The sequence below is a fragment of the Rhea americana genome, unplaced genomic scaffold, assembly GCF_003343005.1.
Source record: "Rhea americana isolate MKP2758 unplaced genomic scaffold, rheAme1 scaffold_250, whole genome shotgun sequence".
Taxonomy (NCBI): Eukaryota; Metazoa; Chordata; class Aves; order Rheiformes; family Rheidae; genus Rhea; species Rhea americana.
This window is the reverse complement of record NW_028186369.1, coordinates 464,876-481,593: the sequence shown is the minus strand read 5'-3', so window position 1 is coordinate 481,593 and position 16,718 is coordinate 464,876. Positions and strand designations below refer to the sequence as shown.

Below are 16,718 nucleotides of genomic sequence, written 5' to 3'. Positions count from 1 at the left end.
GCTCTGGTGCACTACACAATGGGGCTTGAGCAGTGCTGCTGCAAGAAGCTTGCACAAGGCCCATCAATCATGCTTTCAAAGCTGCTTCGCAGGCTCCTGTCTGTGTTCATGAGTGCCTTGAGGCCTTGAAATATCTGGCAGCTTGACTGAGCCTTAATCAGAGGCCTTTAATCACCATCTCAGTGCCACAAGCTTTTGAAAATATTGGGCCAATTCTCCGTCTTCAGGATCCTTGCACACCCTAACTGGGAAGCTGGCTCTGCTACGTCACTCTGCTGCAGAAGCCCATAGATTTGGAGTTGAAGCATCTCCCAGCCCTTGGGCATTCACAGAATATCTCATCCTCCCTCCTTCTCCCCCTGAAACACCCACCTGAGCCATGCAGATTCTTGACGGTTTGATAACAAGAGCTTTCTGCTGTGCTGGGTAATGAAGGGAAGGTCAATGCATGTGATCTGAAGTATCAGGTCACACTTTAATACTCCTCGTGGTGCACTGGGGCAGGTAAAGGAAGAGAGCAATGCCCTCCACCTCCTCATGCACCTAAGATGGGGAGAGGTGCCAGTGGTACTGAGTGCTACTTCTCTCCTTGCAGGGCACAGCTTACTACGTCCAAGTGTCTGCGTACAACATGAAGGGATGGGGGCCTCCGCAAACCTCAGTACCGCCTTTTGCCATCCCGTCAAGTAAGTATGACTGGAGTGCATGTGGGAGCCCCTGCCTCGGTGCTTGGGAGGGAGAAGGGTTGGGGATGCCAAGGCTCTGTGCTCTGAGCGCCCTTCAGCTTTGGGGACAGYGCATAATGGCCTCTGGGCCAGCGGCGCAGATTCTGAAATTCTGAGMGTTACAGATGTTCAAATGGGGTCTTAGACCTAGAGAGGGAGACTGTGTTTGTAGGCAAACCTGCAGTGCCTTTTAAATAAAGACTTCCCTTTGGGTGATGCTGCCTACAGCTGATAGGAACTTTGCCAAATATAAATGAATTTTTTAGCTTGCAATGTTCCTGGCTGCCTGGTGAAAGTTGAATGATCAGCCATTCCAAAGAAGGAAGCTAGGAGAGAGAGTATTTTGCTTTTTCAATTAAAAGGAAAAAAGTGCAGCAGCTTTCATGTGGGAAGGGAAAACACCACTCTGCTTTTTAGTAGGGGTTTATAATTTAGCAGGGGGCTGCTTTTAGGAGGAGAAATTTGCTTATGGGGTGAACGAAATCCGCCCCAAAGTGGCCAAGCTCTGGCAAAATCACTGTTTGCGTATTATGAGGAGGGACGTGCCAGGATGCACCAGCTGCAGCCTTTGGAGATCCCTCCTCACGACCTCAGTACTCAGACCTCTCCTAGCGCTGTGCACCAGCGGGCCCAGGAGCCCTCCTGCAGCACTGCAACGTGCCATTGCCCCCGCAAAGCCCTGCAGGGCTTGTAGACCTGCATTTTCCCCAGTGCTCAGCTGGGATGGGGTTGCCTGCTGGACCGGAGACCAGTTCTCTCTGGGCTGTCAGCGGTCACCTCCCCATGCTGGCACCAGGACACATGGGGAAAAAAAAGCACCCAATTCCAATTCAAACAAGACAGCCCCAGAGCATTCAGGAAGGCAGGCCAAGAGAAATAAATTGGAAAGAGCAGCCTGAAAGGGTGAAGCATAGGCCTGTTGTCTCTGCTGCCTTAATTCAGTCTCCTTGTGTGTCTGCGTTACAGCAAAGTTATTGCTAACACCGTTTATTGCGGCTGAATCCGAGTTGGGAAATGAAGGGTAATGCAGGCTGTTGGGTTCCTGCCTCATTTTGTGGCAGGATTGCAAAGGAGCGCCGTGAGCGAGGCATGAGGGACTGCACAAAGAGAAGGGGTTCTTTCTGCAAACGGCCGAAGACCTTGAATCGGCGCTGGCCTCTGCCCCTCACTTCCACCTCCTTGGACACCTCAAATTAAACATCTCGCAGCAGGACACAGACCGTGTTTCCCGCCAACCTGGGAGGCTGCAGGGCAAGRGTGCCACATTCTCGTGGCATATAAAGAGCAATAAGCACTCTGGAGAACAGGCCTCAAATGGGACACCTGCGGTGAGAGGCTACCTTTGCCCTCAGTCTTCCTGCACCTCAGGACAAGGAGCTTATCCTACATCTATCATGGCGCAGATATGGGGTGAAAGTGAATGGATTCATATTTTTGGAATGTAAAAAGCTTCACAGAAAACCTGAGGGCAAATGGGTAATTCTATCCTGAGAGCAAGGTCTGAGGATCATGCCGTAAGYAAGCCTTGGCATGTTGCTCACTGCAGAGGGGGCAAAACAGAGAAGAGTTCCTCATTAATTGAGCTCTGGCTGTCTCATGGAGAGCATGGGGCAGAGGTCCTATGGGAAAAATAGTCAGTGAACATGTAATTAACAGCTGAATCACAATATATGTGCCTGGCAGGCTGAATTCTTCTCACCAGGCAACAGATCCAGCTTGTCAGAGGGTTAGACGTGCAACCCTCAGCGTGGTCTTTGCCGTAGCGTTGCAGTATGGCATCAGATGTGCTGTTCAGGCTACTCTGTACAGATCACGATGGAGCTGTCTGCTAGTAGCCAACACGCTGCGTTCAGATCAAGATGTATGTCCAGAAATATGTAAATTGAGATGGGTCTAGGTCTGGATGCACACACACAATATACAGAACAGTATCTAGATCTGGCTGTAGATACACAAGCCTTATAGCACCTATAGGGAAAGGCACACAAACACTTTTACATATATCTTAATGTGTATAGTGAGCTTTCACGTGCATTTATATTAAGCTGGCTTTATGCTGTTCTGGCAGTTACTGTCAATTATTTGCACCCACTTTAAAGCCCCTTTGCAGTCCAGTACAGGTCAAGTTCTCTGTGAACAAGATCCACATGTTGTAGATATAGAGTGAAGCTGAAGTGAATCAGACGTGACTGTTTTTTTATTTTTATCTGCATTAATATTTCTCTCTTCAGTAACGATCCCTCCCTGGCCCAGCAGAATATAGTCAGGCACCTCCCTGGGTGTTTTTAAAGCTCCTAAAAATAGTGGCAAGTCCCAGCCAAAGTTAACAGAGCTGAACTTTCCATGGAAAACAGCAGCAGGCAGGATGGGGGGTGTTTAAAGCAATTAAGGTAAAGCTAATGTAAAAGAGCCCTCAGGCCCCRTGTACCCTCTTCTCGCCCTGCTGCCATCTCAAAACTGGGTGGATCTGGCTAGAGAACTTATTTATGTATTCATCTAGGTGAGTTCAGCTCTCAACATTTGCCTGAAGAAAACTTCAGCTCCAGGAAAGACCTGGAGGAAGACACTAGAAAGAATTTTCATTTTTTTTAAGACCAGTGAAGAGCAGCAGGAACAGACATGATCTTACTGTTTACCTTTGTCATCTTCTCCAGCTGGCCACTGCTGTCCAATTCCAGCTAACTAGTGAGCAGCAAATGCTGCTGCTCGCTGCCGGGTGGCTGACTGYCCCAATGGGTGCTGCTCAGAGCCCCAGTTCTCCTACACCTCAACTACTGTGCCTCTGCAACAGGGCAGATTTCTAATGGGTCCCACAATGTGCAGCATGTGTCCAGAGCTCGCCTGGTTCTGCCTGTTAGCAGAGGTGGAGCCATGTTGTATCTCCTCCTTTCTTTTTCTGTAGTTTCTGGAATTAAACAGTTGGCTCTTGGARCTGGTACCAGCATCCAGTGCTGCACAGAAAGCAGCAGGGCTTTCTTTCAGATGGTAGATGGTGTTGATCTTCTGTAGGCAAAARGAAGGGGACAAAACCTAGCCTATCCCAAAGCCCAACCCACCCACAGGTGCTGTGGATCTCCAGGACCCATGACAGCTGCCGTGCTCTACCGTGCTGTGCCTGTGGGGCTRCCAGGAGGTTATGTGCCACAGGGAAGAAGAGACAGGAAGACTTTTCCCCTCAAAGCAACCCCACAGGTTGAAGGGGATGGAGGTGCAGCTCAGTGCTGGAGGTGGCAGCAGCCTCTCCAGCGAGAGGTGCCAGGCWGTAATGCTGGGCCTCTCTCCGCAGACTGGCGAGAGTATGACGGCAGAGCCCCACGGCGAAGAGGGCAGGCTGAAGCTTTGGACCATCTGCTCAGCCAAGTGAAGACTGTCCACCAGCACTGCGTTTGCCATGGTGAGCTTGGGTCTGCAGGGCAGTGCAGAGTCCTGGGGTCTCCCCTGCTGCTCTGAAGGGGAAGGTTGGGTGGAGGCAGTGAACYAGGCCCCACAGGGCTGGTTATGTGGTATAATCTGAGGGGCTGGAGTAGGCAGAGTGCAGCAAGGTGACAAGGGGCAGAGGAGACTGCACCCAGCTCCCCTCATGCAGAAAGGACCAGCCTCGCCTCGCTGTGGCACTGGCCTCTCAGTGTGTCCAGGCCTAGGAGGTTCCTGGTTCCCAGTAGGCAGTACGAGAAGCTTCAGTTTGGTCACACTGGCATCACAGCCCAAGCATTTAGCTCTCCCAGGGCTTTGTACAGTGCCCCATGCTTCATCTCATGCTGTAGCATCTTCTGCTTTCCCTTTCCCAGAACCCTGCAAGAACCAGCCACAGAGCAGGAAACACTCGGTCTCCAAGAGCCTCAAACACCTTTTCCACCCTGGCAGCAAGTTTCTCAAGACCCTGAAGCGGTGAGAGGCTCGTGCATGGGGGCATCGGAAAGCTCATCTCTCATCAGGGATGTAGGGCTGCCCAGCCTAGGCATGACAAGGAGTTGTGGGGTGTGTTGCAGGGTGCTCAGAGGTGGGTCCTTGCCTGGAGTGAGCCTGTTTGGGGGAGCTGGCTGCTGCTGCAGTTTGGAAGTGCCATGCTAGCAACCCCCTCAGTACTGTCAGTGGGGATCAGGCTCATTGCTCAGAAATTAAACACGTCTCCCTTGATATCGAAGGTCTCTTCCACTGTCATTTCCATTCAGCCAGCAGCCCCCAAGCCATTCTAGCTGCACTTGGTGCCTACATCCCCTTACACCATCCCCAAGCATCACCTCCCTATCCTCATCTAGACCCCCAACCACCCTCCCTCTGCCCATCTTTGCACTCAGCCTTCAGATGTCCCCCTGCCTCCAAAGCAGGCCTGTGYCCCCAGCCACCCTCCCTCATGACTGACCACCGAGACCTGCTACTGGCATTGGCCAGGTTTGCATTGATGGCAGCACTGCTTTGCAGTTTGTGCTGCCATTTGCCTGTTCCCATACCAGCCATGCACCTTYTTGATACTCTGCTGCCCATGAGGCTGTCAAAGAAGAGTTCAGACCCTGGATGAGGACATCTCCTCTGCTCTTGAGAGAGAGCCCTTTGGAAATAAAGTCAGCAGCCAGGAGCAACCCTCCATATATGTCTTTTCTCCCCACACAGGGGTCTCTACCTGACAGCCGTCTTCTACAAGGATGACAACATCCTGGTGACCCACGAAGATCAGATCCCAGTAGTGGAGATAGATGACACCTACTCCTGCCTACTCATGCAGGATTTTCTGTGGTTTACCAAGGTAACTGGCCCAGGGACCCTGTCCTATGCACTGGAGGCACCGCAGCATTTGTCACAGCTTATGTCTGTCTTACTGGCTACCACTCCAGACACKGGTGAGACAAGGGCAGAGCACTCTGTGTCCTCCAAATGTGTCATGGTGTGCACAGCATCTTCATTGCGGTGCCTTACCTGGTGCTTCTCCACCCTTCTTAACTGCAGGTAAATGCTTGGCCAGTCTCCTTTCTCCATGAGCTAGCACAGGCAGCAGTAGCCATTGTGCATTGAGCACTGCAGGGCTTTCACCCTGGGCTGGCTGGGTTTCTCCAGGGAACTCGAATGTAGCGGAGTTGGGAACAGCTGCACCATGTTAGTGGACACCCTAGGTGGATGAAGTAAGCGAGAGCTACTTCTGTAACTCACACGAGACGACAGAACATCTGGCAGCTCCTGGGCTTCCCGACGTTGCCTCTGGGACCTCCTCTGTGTTGCTGCCCTCATGTGCTCTGCGCAGCAGAGCACTACCGAGAGCTCGTCACAACGTGAGAGTCACAAGGCAGTGGCGAACCAAGCTCTTAACTTGCACCACTGCTGTCCTTTTGTGGACAGCAACTCAATGCCCTGGGTGCTGGGGCTCTGCAGCACAAGCAGCTCGCAGACTTCCAGCTCACCTGGGTTCTGCATGGACAGGGAAGCCACTGGGGAAAGATATTTCCACCCCAGCCCCTTAAAGCCTGAATATGGGAAACAGACACAGCTTTTGCTTGCAGTGGGTGATTCGGATGCTGCTTTGGGCAGGCTGCTTGCCACTGAGTGCATATGTGTACTGCTAGACTGCCTCTCTGCAAAGACACTTATTTWACAGTTTCTTATTTAACTGTTTCGCTACAGCATTTTGTTGCAACAGCTATGTTTTTTTATAAAGAGCAGGACATAGAAGGTACTGCTGTGTCCTCTTTAGCTGTTATTAGACTTACCAAAATGGCCAGGTGGGGAGCTCAGGTCCAAATTGAGCTCTTACTGGATGATTCTTAGCTACTGATGGAGAAACCACCTCTTAGCTATCTTCARTTTAAACTTGAAAAGGTCTCACTCCTAGATAAAGTCATATATCTGGGTGAGCACAGCACAGCTCTTCCCTTAGGTACAGACTCTGGGGGCATCTCTGGGCTAAATGGGTGTGTRTGGTATAAGAAATCACACTCATGATCCTAAAAGGTGATATATACCTGTGCATGTTCCTAATACAGTTCACATGGAAAGGAAAATAGATTTCCCCAAAATACCTTTGTGTGAACCAGCTTCAACCAGCCCAAGGCAGGGGGAGGCTTGAGTGATGGTGATGGCCTGTTTGATGTGCTGCAGGTATCATGCATGTGGGATGAGATCCTGTGGCTGCGTCAGTGTGTCACCGTTTCCCAGTCATCCTGTTCCTGCATCCTGCAAACACGCTTCAAGATGCTGCTGGCCACCTCGCAAATGCAGGTAAGGAGAGGTGTAGTGGAGCATGAGAGTGAGAGCGCAGCTCCTCCCATCCCAAGCTGCCAGCATGACTCACGCCAGCTGTGGAGATGTAGAAATGCCTTCGTGGGTGCCACAGTGACCAAGGATCCCTTTGGAGCAATACATGGACATTCTGGATYGGGGAAGATCGCCAGCTTCTGCCAATCCTGGTCACAATAGCAGAAGGGCACAAACACCCATTCTGTTAAGCCAGGCCATATTCTGGCAAAAGGGATGGATGGGTCAGCAGCAATACTGGATGTCTTTGCCTTGTCTTCATGGATATGTCTCCCATCACAGGAATAATTAGGTATCAGACTTAAAAAAAAATCTCCTGATACAGAGGGAAATGCCRTTTTCAGTGTTATGCTTTGCCAGGAGAGGCTGATTTCCAGCAGGCAGAGAGGAAAGGTGACCTGCCTGCTCGTGTTTCTGCCTGTTCAGACCTTGCAGAACGCAATGTCTTGATGATGTCCCGTGACCTGTTGCTTTTTTTTTTCCTGCCCTTTCTCTGACTCTGTGCACMAAGGGGCTGCTGGGAATCCAGGACCTGGGACAGGTCTTCTTTGAGCCCATCAAAGACAAGCAGGGCAACACCCTCATCGTGACCCTGAAGGAGGTGAAAACCAACCAGACCTTTGAGAGCGTCCGCTGGGTTCCCATCTGCAAGCTGCAGACGAGCCGCAAGTCCGTTTCCTCTCCAGAAGAGCCCAGTGCTCTGGATACACTGCTGATCACAGTGCAGGTGTCTGCTGCCTTGCCGAGGGAATGGGTAGAGTGGGAGGCAGAGGAGTTTGTCCCAGCCAGCAGCTCAGGCTGTGCTGGTACAGTCATTTTTCCCGTGTGTTTGTCCAGCTCTTTTATTCCAGCTGCTACTTTTGCTTCCCTTTTCTAGCCTGTCAGACATTGTTTGAATGGCAGGGGATTTCAGTGTGGGGCTGGATGCCTGACAACGGGCTCCTTTGTGCTGCTGCCAGCGCTTCCTGCTCCCTGTCAGGCTGGAAAGGCCAAAGTAGAGCCCAGGCCGTCGAAGGTTTGGTCCTGGCTGGCAGCAGAGTTTGGCAGAGGAATAGCTGCACTCAGCCAGCTTGCAAAGGCACYGTTGCTTTGAGTGGATGCTTCAGGCTGGGTGCAGGATTCTTCTAGCAACACCAGATTGTACCTGTTCTGCCACTTTACTTCTGCCGTCCGGGCTGGCCACCTCACAGCACCCAGAATGAGGGCAAGAGAGAGAGTCCTACTGCAAGGGGTTGCTTTCTACAGCAGTGTCCTCTCTCCTCAGGACAAACTGGCTTACCACCGGAGGAGCAGCCATGCCCTCTCCCCTGGCCTCTACCTGGGCTACTTGAAGCTCTGTAGCGCTGTGGATCAGATCCGAGTGCTGGTGCCAGAGCGGCTCCCCAACATCCTGTGCCACGTGAAGATACGCTCCAACCCCAACATTTCCAGGTGGGGCTTGCAGGGCAGACTCACTCAGGGCAGTTTTGTTTGGCAGCCAGGCTTCTATGTCTAATCCAGCCTGAAAACACCCCTTGCAGCTGCCTGCCGCATCTTTTCTTGGGTTTCTGGAAGGARCTTAATAGTCCCTTTCAGCCACCCTCCCTGACATGCAGGGCAGTCTAGAGCTGGATCRCACCAAGGTCCATTGCTACAACCTCAGCTTCTGCTTCCTTTGGGATACTCCACGATGTGGGGGGAACAGCTGAACAAACCTAGCTTTCATAGTGGTTGTGTGTTCAGGTGCACCCCAAGGTGCTCCCTCCTGCATGTTTCTTCCTCTACTCTTCTCCAGGGAGGAGTGGGAATGGCTACAGAAGATGGCCAGCATGGACGAGCCTGTTCCCACAGAACCAGAGGCTGAGACATCCCAGAACCATTTGTTTCAGGAGCTCCAAGTAGCCATCAAAGAGCTGATGACCCTGGTCAACATCCCATTGCAAGAGGTATGGGCAGGAGCTGAAGTCTGGGGGATGAGAGAGAGGAAATGGCTGTGTAGCACCATGCTTGTCAGTGTGATAGGCAGATGGAACAGCTCCCTCTTTGGAGGCTTAAAACATTGTCTTTTTATCCCATGCAAATAGAAGGCAAGTGGTGTTCAGTAGCATATATGGGACAGATCCCTAAAAGCCAGAGAGAGTGTGTTCACAGGAGCTGTTTGTCTTGCCCTCACCTATACCTCTCAAGCATGAATGTCAAATTTGGGTTTGCATTATTGCGTGCTAGTGTCTTCATGTGGTTTGGTCATTGACTGAGCTCTTACAGCACAAGACAAGCCTACCTCTGCCCCTTAGAAACAGGAAGGTTCCTAGCCAGCTCTGGGAAGGAGTTGTAGCCCACTGAGCCAGACTGCATAGGAAAAAATTACTTCTTCACCATACTGTAAATAAACATGGGAAGGTTCCCACCAACTCAAGTGACAGAGACACATGCTTCTGACTGGATAACTTTGAAAGCACCTTACTGAGTGGGCTTGAGAACAGCAGTGGTGGTTTTGGAGGGTCTTCTCTGAGACCCTGTTGTGAAAAAGATGGACTTTGATCAGTAGTTTAGACACTATTAGGAGAAATAAGGGAGAGAGGAAGATGTTGGATTATCACAGAAGCAAGGTGCCTCTGGATGACAGTTTGCTGAAGTAGCAATGTCTCCCAGTTGAGAATGGTCACTGATGACTCCTCCATGGATGAGGACTCAGTGGAGAGCCCCATTTCATCAGAAGAAGGCATGCTCGCAGTGGCTTTCCCCATGGCCTGGCAGTGTTTGGACCTTGTACAGAGAACACTTGGATTTTTCACCAGTGATGTTTGCAGCTCTAATCTGTAGTGTTTTTTGAATGAATTCTTGCAGGCCAAAGATTTCCGTCTGTATAGCCAAGAAGTGCTGGACTTTGGGGGTCAGGTCTCCTTCCTCCTGCTACTGCCTCCATCGGACGATGTCTGCACTGCTCCAGGCCAAAACAATCCCTATACCCCTCGTTCTGGCTTCCTCACACTACCACTGCAGATCTTTGAGCTAGGTGAGAAGAGGAATGACCCACACTGCCAAAACTCTTTCTTGCCTGTCTCCATTTTCTGCAAGACTTCCCAACACTTGGGAAGGGCTGGTGAAGTGGGCTGATGCTCCATTACCTCCATTAAGGCAGAGAGGAGGGATGTTCAGGGCTCCCCAGCTCTCTCACATAGGCTAGAAGAGAGCAGTACCTCCTTCCTGTGTTGGGTGAGTGGGCAAGAGCTGGAGGATGAGAATGGAGCAGGGCATCCATAGCAAGTGGCCTGATATTTTTCTTTCCCCACTATACCTCCTTTTTTTTTTCAGTCCACTTCTTCACATATGACCGAGAGTTCATCACACAGTACTGCCAGGTGTCTGCCCTCCTGGAACTGGAGTCGCTCCTCTCTCAGCAGAGCCTCAGGGAAGCCTTCTCTGATGCTGAGCTCACCACAGCGAAACAGAGGCACCAGCAGGTTCAGGACTACATCCAGGTACRTACAGGAAGAGCATGCTGGGAGTAAAAAAGTCTCAGCATTGCCCTGCCGCTATGGTAACATGATACCCTATGAGACATGACCATACTACTGCCAGGGGAGTTGTGCTCCTGAAGAGCCRCAGAAACTTGCCCACTGCGGTTGTTTGCTGGTCTTCTCTTCTATAAGCTCTGACATGGCAGGTAGGCTGAGAGCAGCAGCCAGGGCTCCATCTGACAACATTTTGCTGTGATAATCATGTTAAAAATCCTCATCAGAGAGCCTGACTCTCCTCTGTAGGTCCCAGCCCTTAGAGTGGAGCCTGGAAGTTCTTTCTGGGACAGACATGTGAAAGAGTATGCCATGTTTCACCCTCTTCTGCAACATCTCTGCCTCTGTGGCAGGCAGGTCCTGCTAAATAGGATAATTACTCTCTGGTGATTGAAGCTGTATCTTCCCACCTGGGAGGAGTATCTTGGGATCTACTGACTCAGTGTTTTCCCACCGCAGCTTTAACCTCTTGGGAAAGGTGTATGGGGGATGCCTGTGTTTTGCTATGGATTTTTTTATTGTTCTTTGTTTTTTAAAAGGGGTTCTTTTATTTCTTATTTTGGCAGCAAATGGAGGAGATCTGGCGTGAGATGCGCTGGATTATGGATGCCCTGCAACATGCCCGGTACAAGCAGCCCTCCTGTGGTGTGTCTCTCACTGGGTTCCTCAGTGAATCTAGCAGTGCAATGAAAGAGAAAACACGATCCACCTCGTCCCACCTAGACTACCTTCCTTCACCAGCACCTTCACCAGAGACCAGCCGTAAGCTCAACTCCGGTAAGGAGCCTCAGGCTTTGTCCAGCTCCTTGCCAGATGGGCTCACAGAATTGCCTGTGCATGTTGTGCAGTTGGGAACACTGCAGTAACCCTGGGCTTGGATCTTCCATCTACGCCATTGCAGTGGGAGCATGGGAGCACAGGCAGGGCTGATGTTAGGATTACGGACAGAACAGAGTTGGCCCATGTGGGAGATCTCAGTGCTGAGAGCTCACACCAGAATGCTTTAGATCTAGTCCCTGAACCAAAGCTTCTGAGAGGAGGTTGCATGGCTGTGAAAGAGCAGTTGGCTCTTGGGCCAGGTGTGTCCCTCACAGTCACCCACATGGCATCAGAAGTGTGAGAGTGACTTTGCTGCGGAAGTGAGATGCTGGCTGAAATCCATAGCATGGTGTTGCAGTTGGCACAGGGTCCTGCAGCGATTTTAACAGTACCTAGGAGTGAAAACCTGGCAGTGTTTTCTCCACTCAGCTGGTAGGAGTCCAAACACTGCTTTGCAACAGACATGCAGAGCCAGAGATAAAGGCCTTTGTTTCCCAGATGCCCAGGGAGTGCTGCCCAGTATGACTGCTGAGTGCCRGAGAGCTGGAAAACTATGGATCTTGTCAAAGTCATTTTTAAAGAAGCTGAGGCTACAGAGTTCAGTCAGGAAATGCCATTTCCCAGGCACCCTGGAGCTGCACAAGCAGGTCTTCTCCCATCTTATAGTTGAAGGAGAAACCAGCTGCGAGCTGGAGACTGTTTTTTTTTTTAGGTGCCAGGCTAAATTTGGGCAGAATTGCTGTCAGGTAAGAGCTGGAGTTTAGAAGCAGTGGGTGTATATGTGCCTTCATGGTCATGGATGTATCTGGCCATGACCTTTTGAGCCAGCCTCTGAGCAGCCCTACGTGTGTAGGTTTAAGGAAAGGGCATAGTGCCCTTGGGGTCTTCTTGGACTCAGAATCACACTCCAGCCATCAGTGTCAGTAGCCAACTGCAAGGTGCTAAGACCCTGCTTTCTTCTCTTATGTTTATTGTAGACTTGCATGGACTGTCAGATGAGGAGGGCTCCTCAGAGGTGTTCCTGGCCACAGACAGTGACTATGATTCCAGCAGGGCCCAAAGCCCTAAGGAGCTAGACTTGGTTTGCTCCTCCTCGGGGCCCGAATGCTGCAGCAGAAGAATTGCCCGCAACCTCAGGGACAGCGCCCCTGATGTTCTGCAGACCCATGAGCTCAAGACCCCACCGCTGCCTCCAGAGGAGCCACGGCCACACCCCGAGCTCTACGACAGCGACTTTGTCCTGCCCAGCAGGCAGATTGAACTGCTTCGCATTACGGAGAAGCGTCAGGCCTATTGTGTTCGTACCAGCAGCCTGGATTTCCCCAAGCCACTCTTCCAGGTAGCCAGGAAGTCCTGCCCTGGCTCCGTTGACAGCTCCCCAACAGAGAGCAGGACAACAGGCCACTGCAGCCTGATCAGGCTGGGGGCTGGCTCCACACTGAGCCCCAAGCACAGCCAATCTGGGGAAAGCTCTGAGCCCATCTTCCGGACACGCTCAGCAGAATGGACTCAGAGTTTCCAGGAGCCACCGGAGCAGCAAGGATGCTTAGTGAACCGAGGAAAGAAGCCAGGCTCTGTCACCTTGCGAGTCTGCCCTCAGTATGAAACTGGACTCTCTAAAGAGACGAGTGTCAAGGTATCAGAGCCCCACACAGAGCAGCAGTACAGCCCTGTCGTGGCAAGACAGAAAGAGCTTGCAGGGGTAGGGGAGGCAGGAAAGGAGGGCTCCTGTGCCTCCTAGCTTGGGAATACTCTCCATCCTCCACCGTCCTTGGTGTAACATTCACAAAAGACTTCTCCTCCTCAGCACTCCTGCTCCATTTCCCACGGTGCCCACAGCAGTGATGGAGGGGTCCCTGTGAGGACCAGCTCCCAAGAGTGCTTGCAACAAAGCACGATGAGGTGCATGGCTCAGTGGGAGTAGTAGCTCAGCCCAAGCACCCTGCCACTGCTGCTRAGGGGGCAGGCCAGGGCCATTGGAATAACCAATGTAAAAGGGTCTTTTACAGTGTGCAACTCTCACCCCAGCTGATAGCTGTGGTTGCTAGTAGTTTAGTGCCATCCAGGGCGGAAGGCCAGCAAGATCATATTGATCTGCTTTCCTTGCTGGGTCCTGGAGCACAAGCTCCTCAGCGTCCTGTCTGAAATCCAGTAGGAAGAATCAAGCCCCATAATCATCTTCCTGTCCTGTCCACAGCCTCTTCCACTGCTTTTTCTTCCCAGGACTTCTCTGCTTTGCTCCCTTGAGCACCCTTTGTGTGTCTTTGGGAAAAGGAGTGTGGAGGAGCCCTTTTCCAGCACTTAAAAGACGTCAGCAAAAACTTCATACTCACTGCAGGCGTTGGGACAACAGGAGCCTTTATGCAAACTGTTTCTTCTCCAACTCTGCAATGGGCTTTGCTGCTTAGAGTTGACTCACTTCAGCTCTCTGATTACCTCTCCACTAGTTCTCTTTGTTCATCCAGGCTGGATATCCCATGGCTGAGCAGGATCGTGAACCATGCCATGGATCTTGGACAGATCCCCTTCTGGCTCTAAAGCCTCCTTTGCTTCCAGCCATGAAKCTCCTTCCCCTGTTGAAGTCTCCCTTCTGAATTTCCCTGTGCTCACTGTATATAGCAGAGGTCTCAGAGAGCAACCCGAGTGCTGCTTACCCATAAAACTATGGAGAAAGGACAAAGCTGATGGGCTGAAGGTTTCATTACTGGGGAGTTCTCATAGCCAGTTTCTCTTTACTCAACAGGAACATTAGAAGCAGAGGGAAATTTGACTTGCAGTATTTATTTTCCATTTGAAAAATTACCATAGATTTCTATGCAACTGAAGTGCAGCCCTCGGGTTCCTGGCAAGTTGCCCACATGGCTTTTGATGTTGCAAAGCTCTGGACACGCCTGCTTGAAAGCGTTTTACGATGTTCTTCTCTAAGAAAGCCAAGTTCAAAGGAAAGGATCCTCGGCTGGCGTAAATCAGCTGAGCCCTGCTAATGATTGTTCAGAGCTGGCAAGGTTCACGTGGGCTGAGGATTCAGACCACCCTGCTGGGGCACTGCCTCACAGCACTCCACAAACCCTTATGGATGTGCCAAAGGAAACCGTCACTTTGCCCAGGCAAGGATGGATGTCCTGGTTTACAGCCTTTGAAGTCAAGTATCATGCTCCTGACAGTCATTAACAGCCAGGGCACAGATGAGCTCATATTCTTGGTTTTTTTTTCAGGATTCAGAGGGCAGCCCCCAACAAAGAGATGAGGGAGAGCAAAGATAACTGTTGGTTGGAGAATCCTGGATCTACAAATGCTGTGAACAAGATTAAATCTAGTGCTGCTTCCCAGAGGGGCTTCAGCTCAGTAGCACTAATTTGGCAGAGTAGCTGTCGTTCAGCTGTCTGAAGGTCTGGATCCTGCTCACGAGAGGGACTTAAAATAGATGCCTAAATGTTTGCCAGAGCACAGTCAAGATCTCAGACTGAGCCATTAAAGGCTACAGGTAATAGGAACATGGGACAACCTGTCTAGAGCAGGTGAGGCATAGGTAAAAYGTGCAAGACAGCTGAATTAAGATGTAAGAACAAAAACTGAGAGTACAATGGAGAAAAGAAAGCAGTACTTGAGCAGTGGCCCTGGCACAAGCTGTCTAGTCCCCTTGGTACAGCACATATATAGCTACACAGCTTCCAGGCTGGGCTGCCTCAGTTGCCCCTGCCTCTCTTACCTCGACACCTTTGGTACTGTTCTTCCACCACCTAAGAATCACCCCCAAGCAGTGGAAAGCTGCCTTTTCATCTCTTACTCTCCAGGATGCACTGTTTCTGGCTCTTGTGGCCCCCCTCCCTCCCCATTTTCCTGGCTGCTCCCACTTACCGTCCATCTTTCCCACCTTTGTCTTTCCACAGCTGCACATCACCAACCAGACATCTGCTGGGGAGATAGTGAAGCTGGTGGTGCTTGAGATGAACGATGTCTCCCGGAACGTGCTGGGCAGCATGGCCGCTCTCTGCTACAGTGAGGAGCAGCTGGAGCACTTTGGACTGGTGTTCGCATCCAGCGACAGTGAGCAGTGGCTACCTGATGACTTCTTGCCTCTCTCACTCCAAACTACCTGGCCCGAGGGGCAGTTCTACGTTCGGATCAAAGAAACCTCCCCTCTGGTGTTCCAGTATGGGCCAGCAACCACTGTATGAGAGGAGGAGAGCTGACCAGAGGAAACTTGAGGGACCTCAACTTCCAATGAGCAAACAGCTCGTCTCTGATGCTTCCTTCTTACACAGACACCCTCTCATCAGACATCCACAGAGTGGAATAGGATCATACTGGGCTGTGTGTTATTTGTTTGTGTTTTTTTTTTTTTTAACCAAAGAGACATCAAGACTCAGTTTTTCTGACTGCAGAAGACAAGGGTGGAGTGCAGAGACCTCAGAGCCTGGGAGGAATCTTTGCTGGAATGGAATTTTTGAAAGTAAACATTTTAAGGAGAAAGGAAGGGAGAGAGAGAGAGAGAGTGGAAAAATATTACAAGAAGTAGCAATACCTAAATTTTATTTTTCCTCCTCCCCTTCCCTCCTCTCCCTTCTCTTCTCCTCCTCTCCCCGCTCCCCTCCCCTCCCCTCTCCTCTCTACTCTCTTCTCCCCTCCCATCCTCTGTCCTCCCCTCTTCTCCCTTCTCCTCTCCTCTGCTCTCCTCCCCTCTCACTTAAAATCCTTGTTTGGGATTCACGGAAGGAAGGAAGAGCCACAGAAGATTCCTGGGTGGGGTTGTAGTGTTAATGAGGAGAGGGAGCAATTCACAAGGACAACATAGAGAAGTTTGTTTTCCTAACTGTCCTCGTTTCACTGTACCTGGAGAAAAGGTTCTTGCACATAATTCTCAGAACTCTTTTCCTTAAAAAACAAAACTGTGCTAAAGACACTGGAGTTGTGTATGAGATGAAGACCCTTTTTACTTGTTGTAAAGGCAAAAGGAAACCATGCAGACACACATGCACATACACATGTATACAACTGTGTTGGTATCACAATTAGAGGTTTGCTATAGGGCATCTACTGCAACACACTTAGTACCACCTTGGGATTTCCTTTCCTCTCTTGGTTGCCGTTTTGTTCTGGTGATTGTGATTGGCCTCTCTTGTATGTCCTATAGCATGACATTTTGTTAGCAACTAGGTCTGTTGTTAACACGGTTATTTTTTTGATCTGATGTGGTCCATAGTAAAGATGACTGCTGCTGAGAATGTATCACTCTTTTCCTTCTTGCGGCCTGATGTGGTGTCGCTTTCCTTAACTTGAGTCCCTCACATTAGTCCTGTTTTCAAAGGCTAGGCTTCACTTTGCCAGGAGAGTTTCATGGGATGCTTTCGGCTCAGTTGAGGTTTACATTAAGACACACTTGCAAATCATGTGTGTAGGAGCAAAATGCAAGTTAGAAATGTTTTTCTGGGCTTCA

The 16,718-nt window shown here is 50.7% G+C and overlaps 1 protein-coding gene across 7 annotated transcripts in view; it reads left to right on the top strand.

Moving 5' to 3' along the window:
• The window catches only part of LOC146594720 (ankyrin repeat and fibronectin type-III domain-containing protein 1-like), a 302,120-nt gene extending 285,614 nt beyond the window's left edge, over positions 1-16,506 (top strand). For all 7 annotated transcript variants that reach the window (XM_085307013.1, XM_085307012.1, XM_085307010.1 and 4 more), the window contains 13 exons: positions 596-686; positions 4,012-4,119; positions 4,514-4,613; positions 5,337-5,469; positions 6,813-6,932; positions 7,480-7,695; positions 8,233-8,399; positions 8,743-8,893; positions 9,795-9,963; positions 10,263-10,429; positions 11,029-11,239; positions 12,259-12,917; positions 15,172-16,506. In XM_085307013.1, the coding sequence (XP_085163139.1) occupies positions 596-686; positions 4,012-4,119; positions 4,514-4,613; positions 5,337-5,469; positions 6,813-6,932; positions 7,480-7,695; positions 8,233-8,399; positions 8,743-8,893; positions 9,795-9,963; positions 10,263-10,429; positions 11,029-11,239; positions 12,259-12,917; positions 15,172-15,459 (2,580 nt within the window). In that variant the 3' untranslated portion in view covers positions 15,460-16,506. The remainder of the gene's footprint in view (positions 1-595; positions 687-4,011; positions 4,120-4,513; positions 4,614-5,336; positions 5,470-6,812; positions 6,933-7,479; positions 7,696-8,232; positions 8,400-8,742; positions 8,894-9,794; positions 9,964-10,262; positions 10,430-11,028; positions 11,240-12,258; positions 12,918-15,171) is intronic.
• Positions 16,507-16,718: the final 212 nt, after the last annotated feature.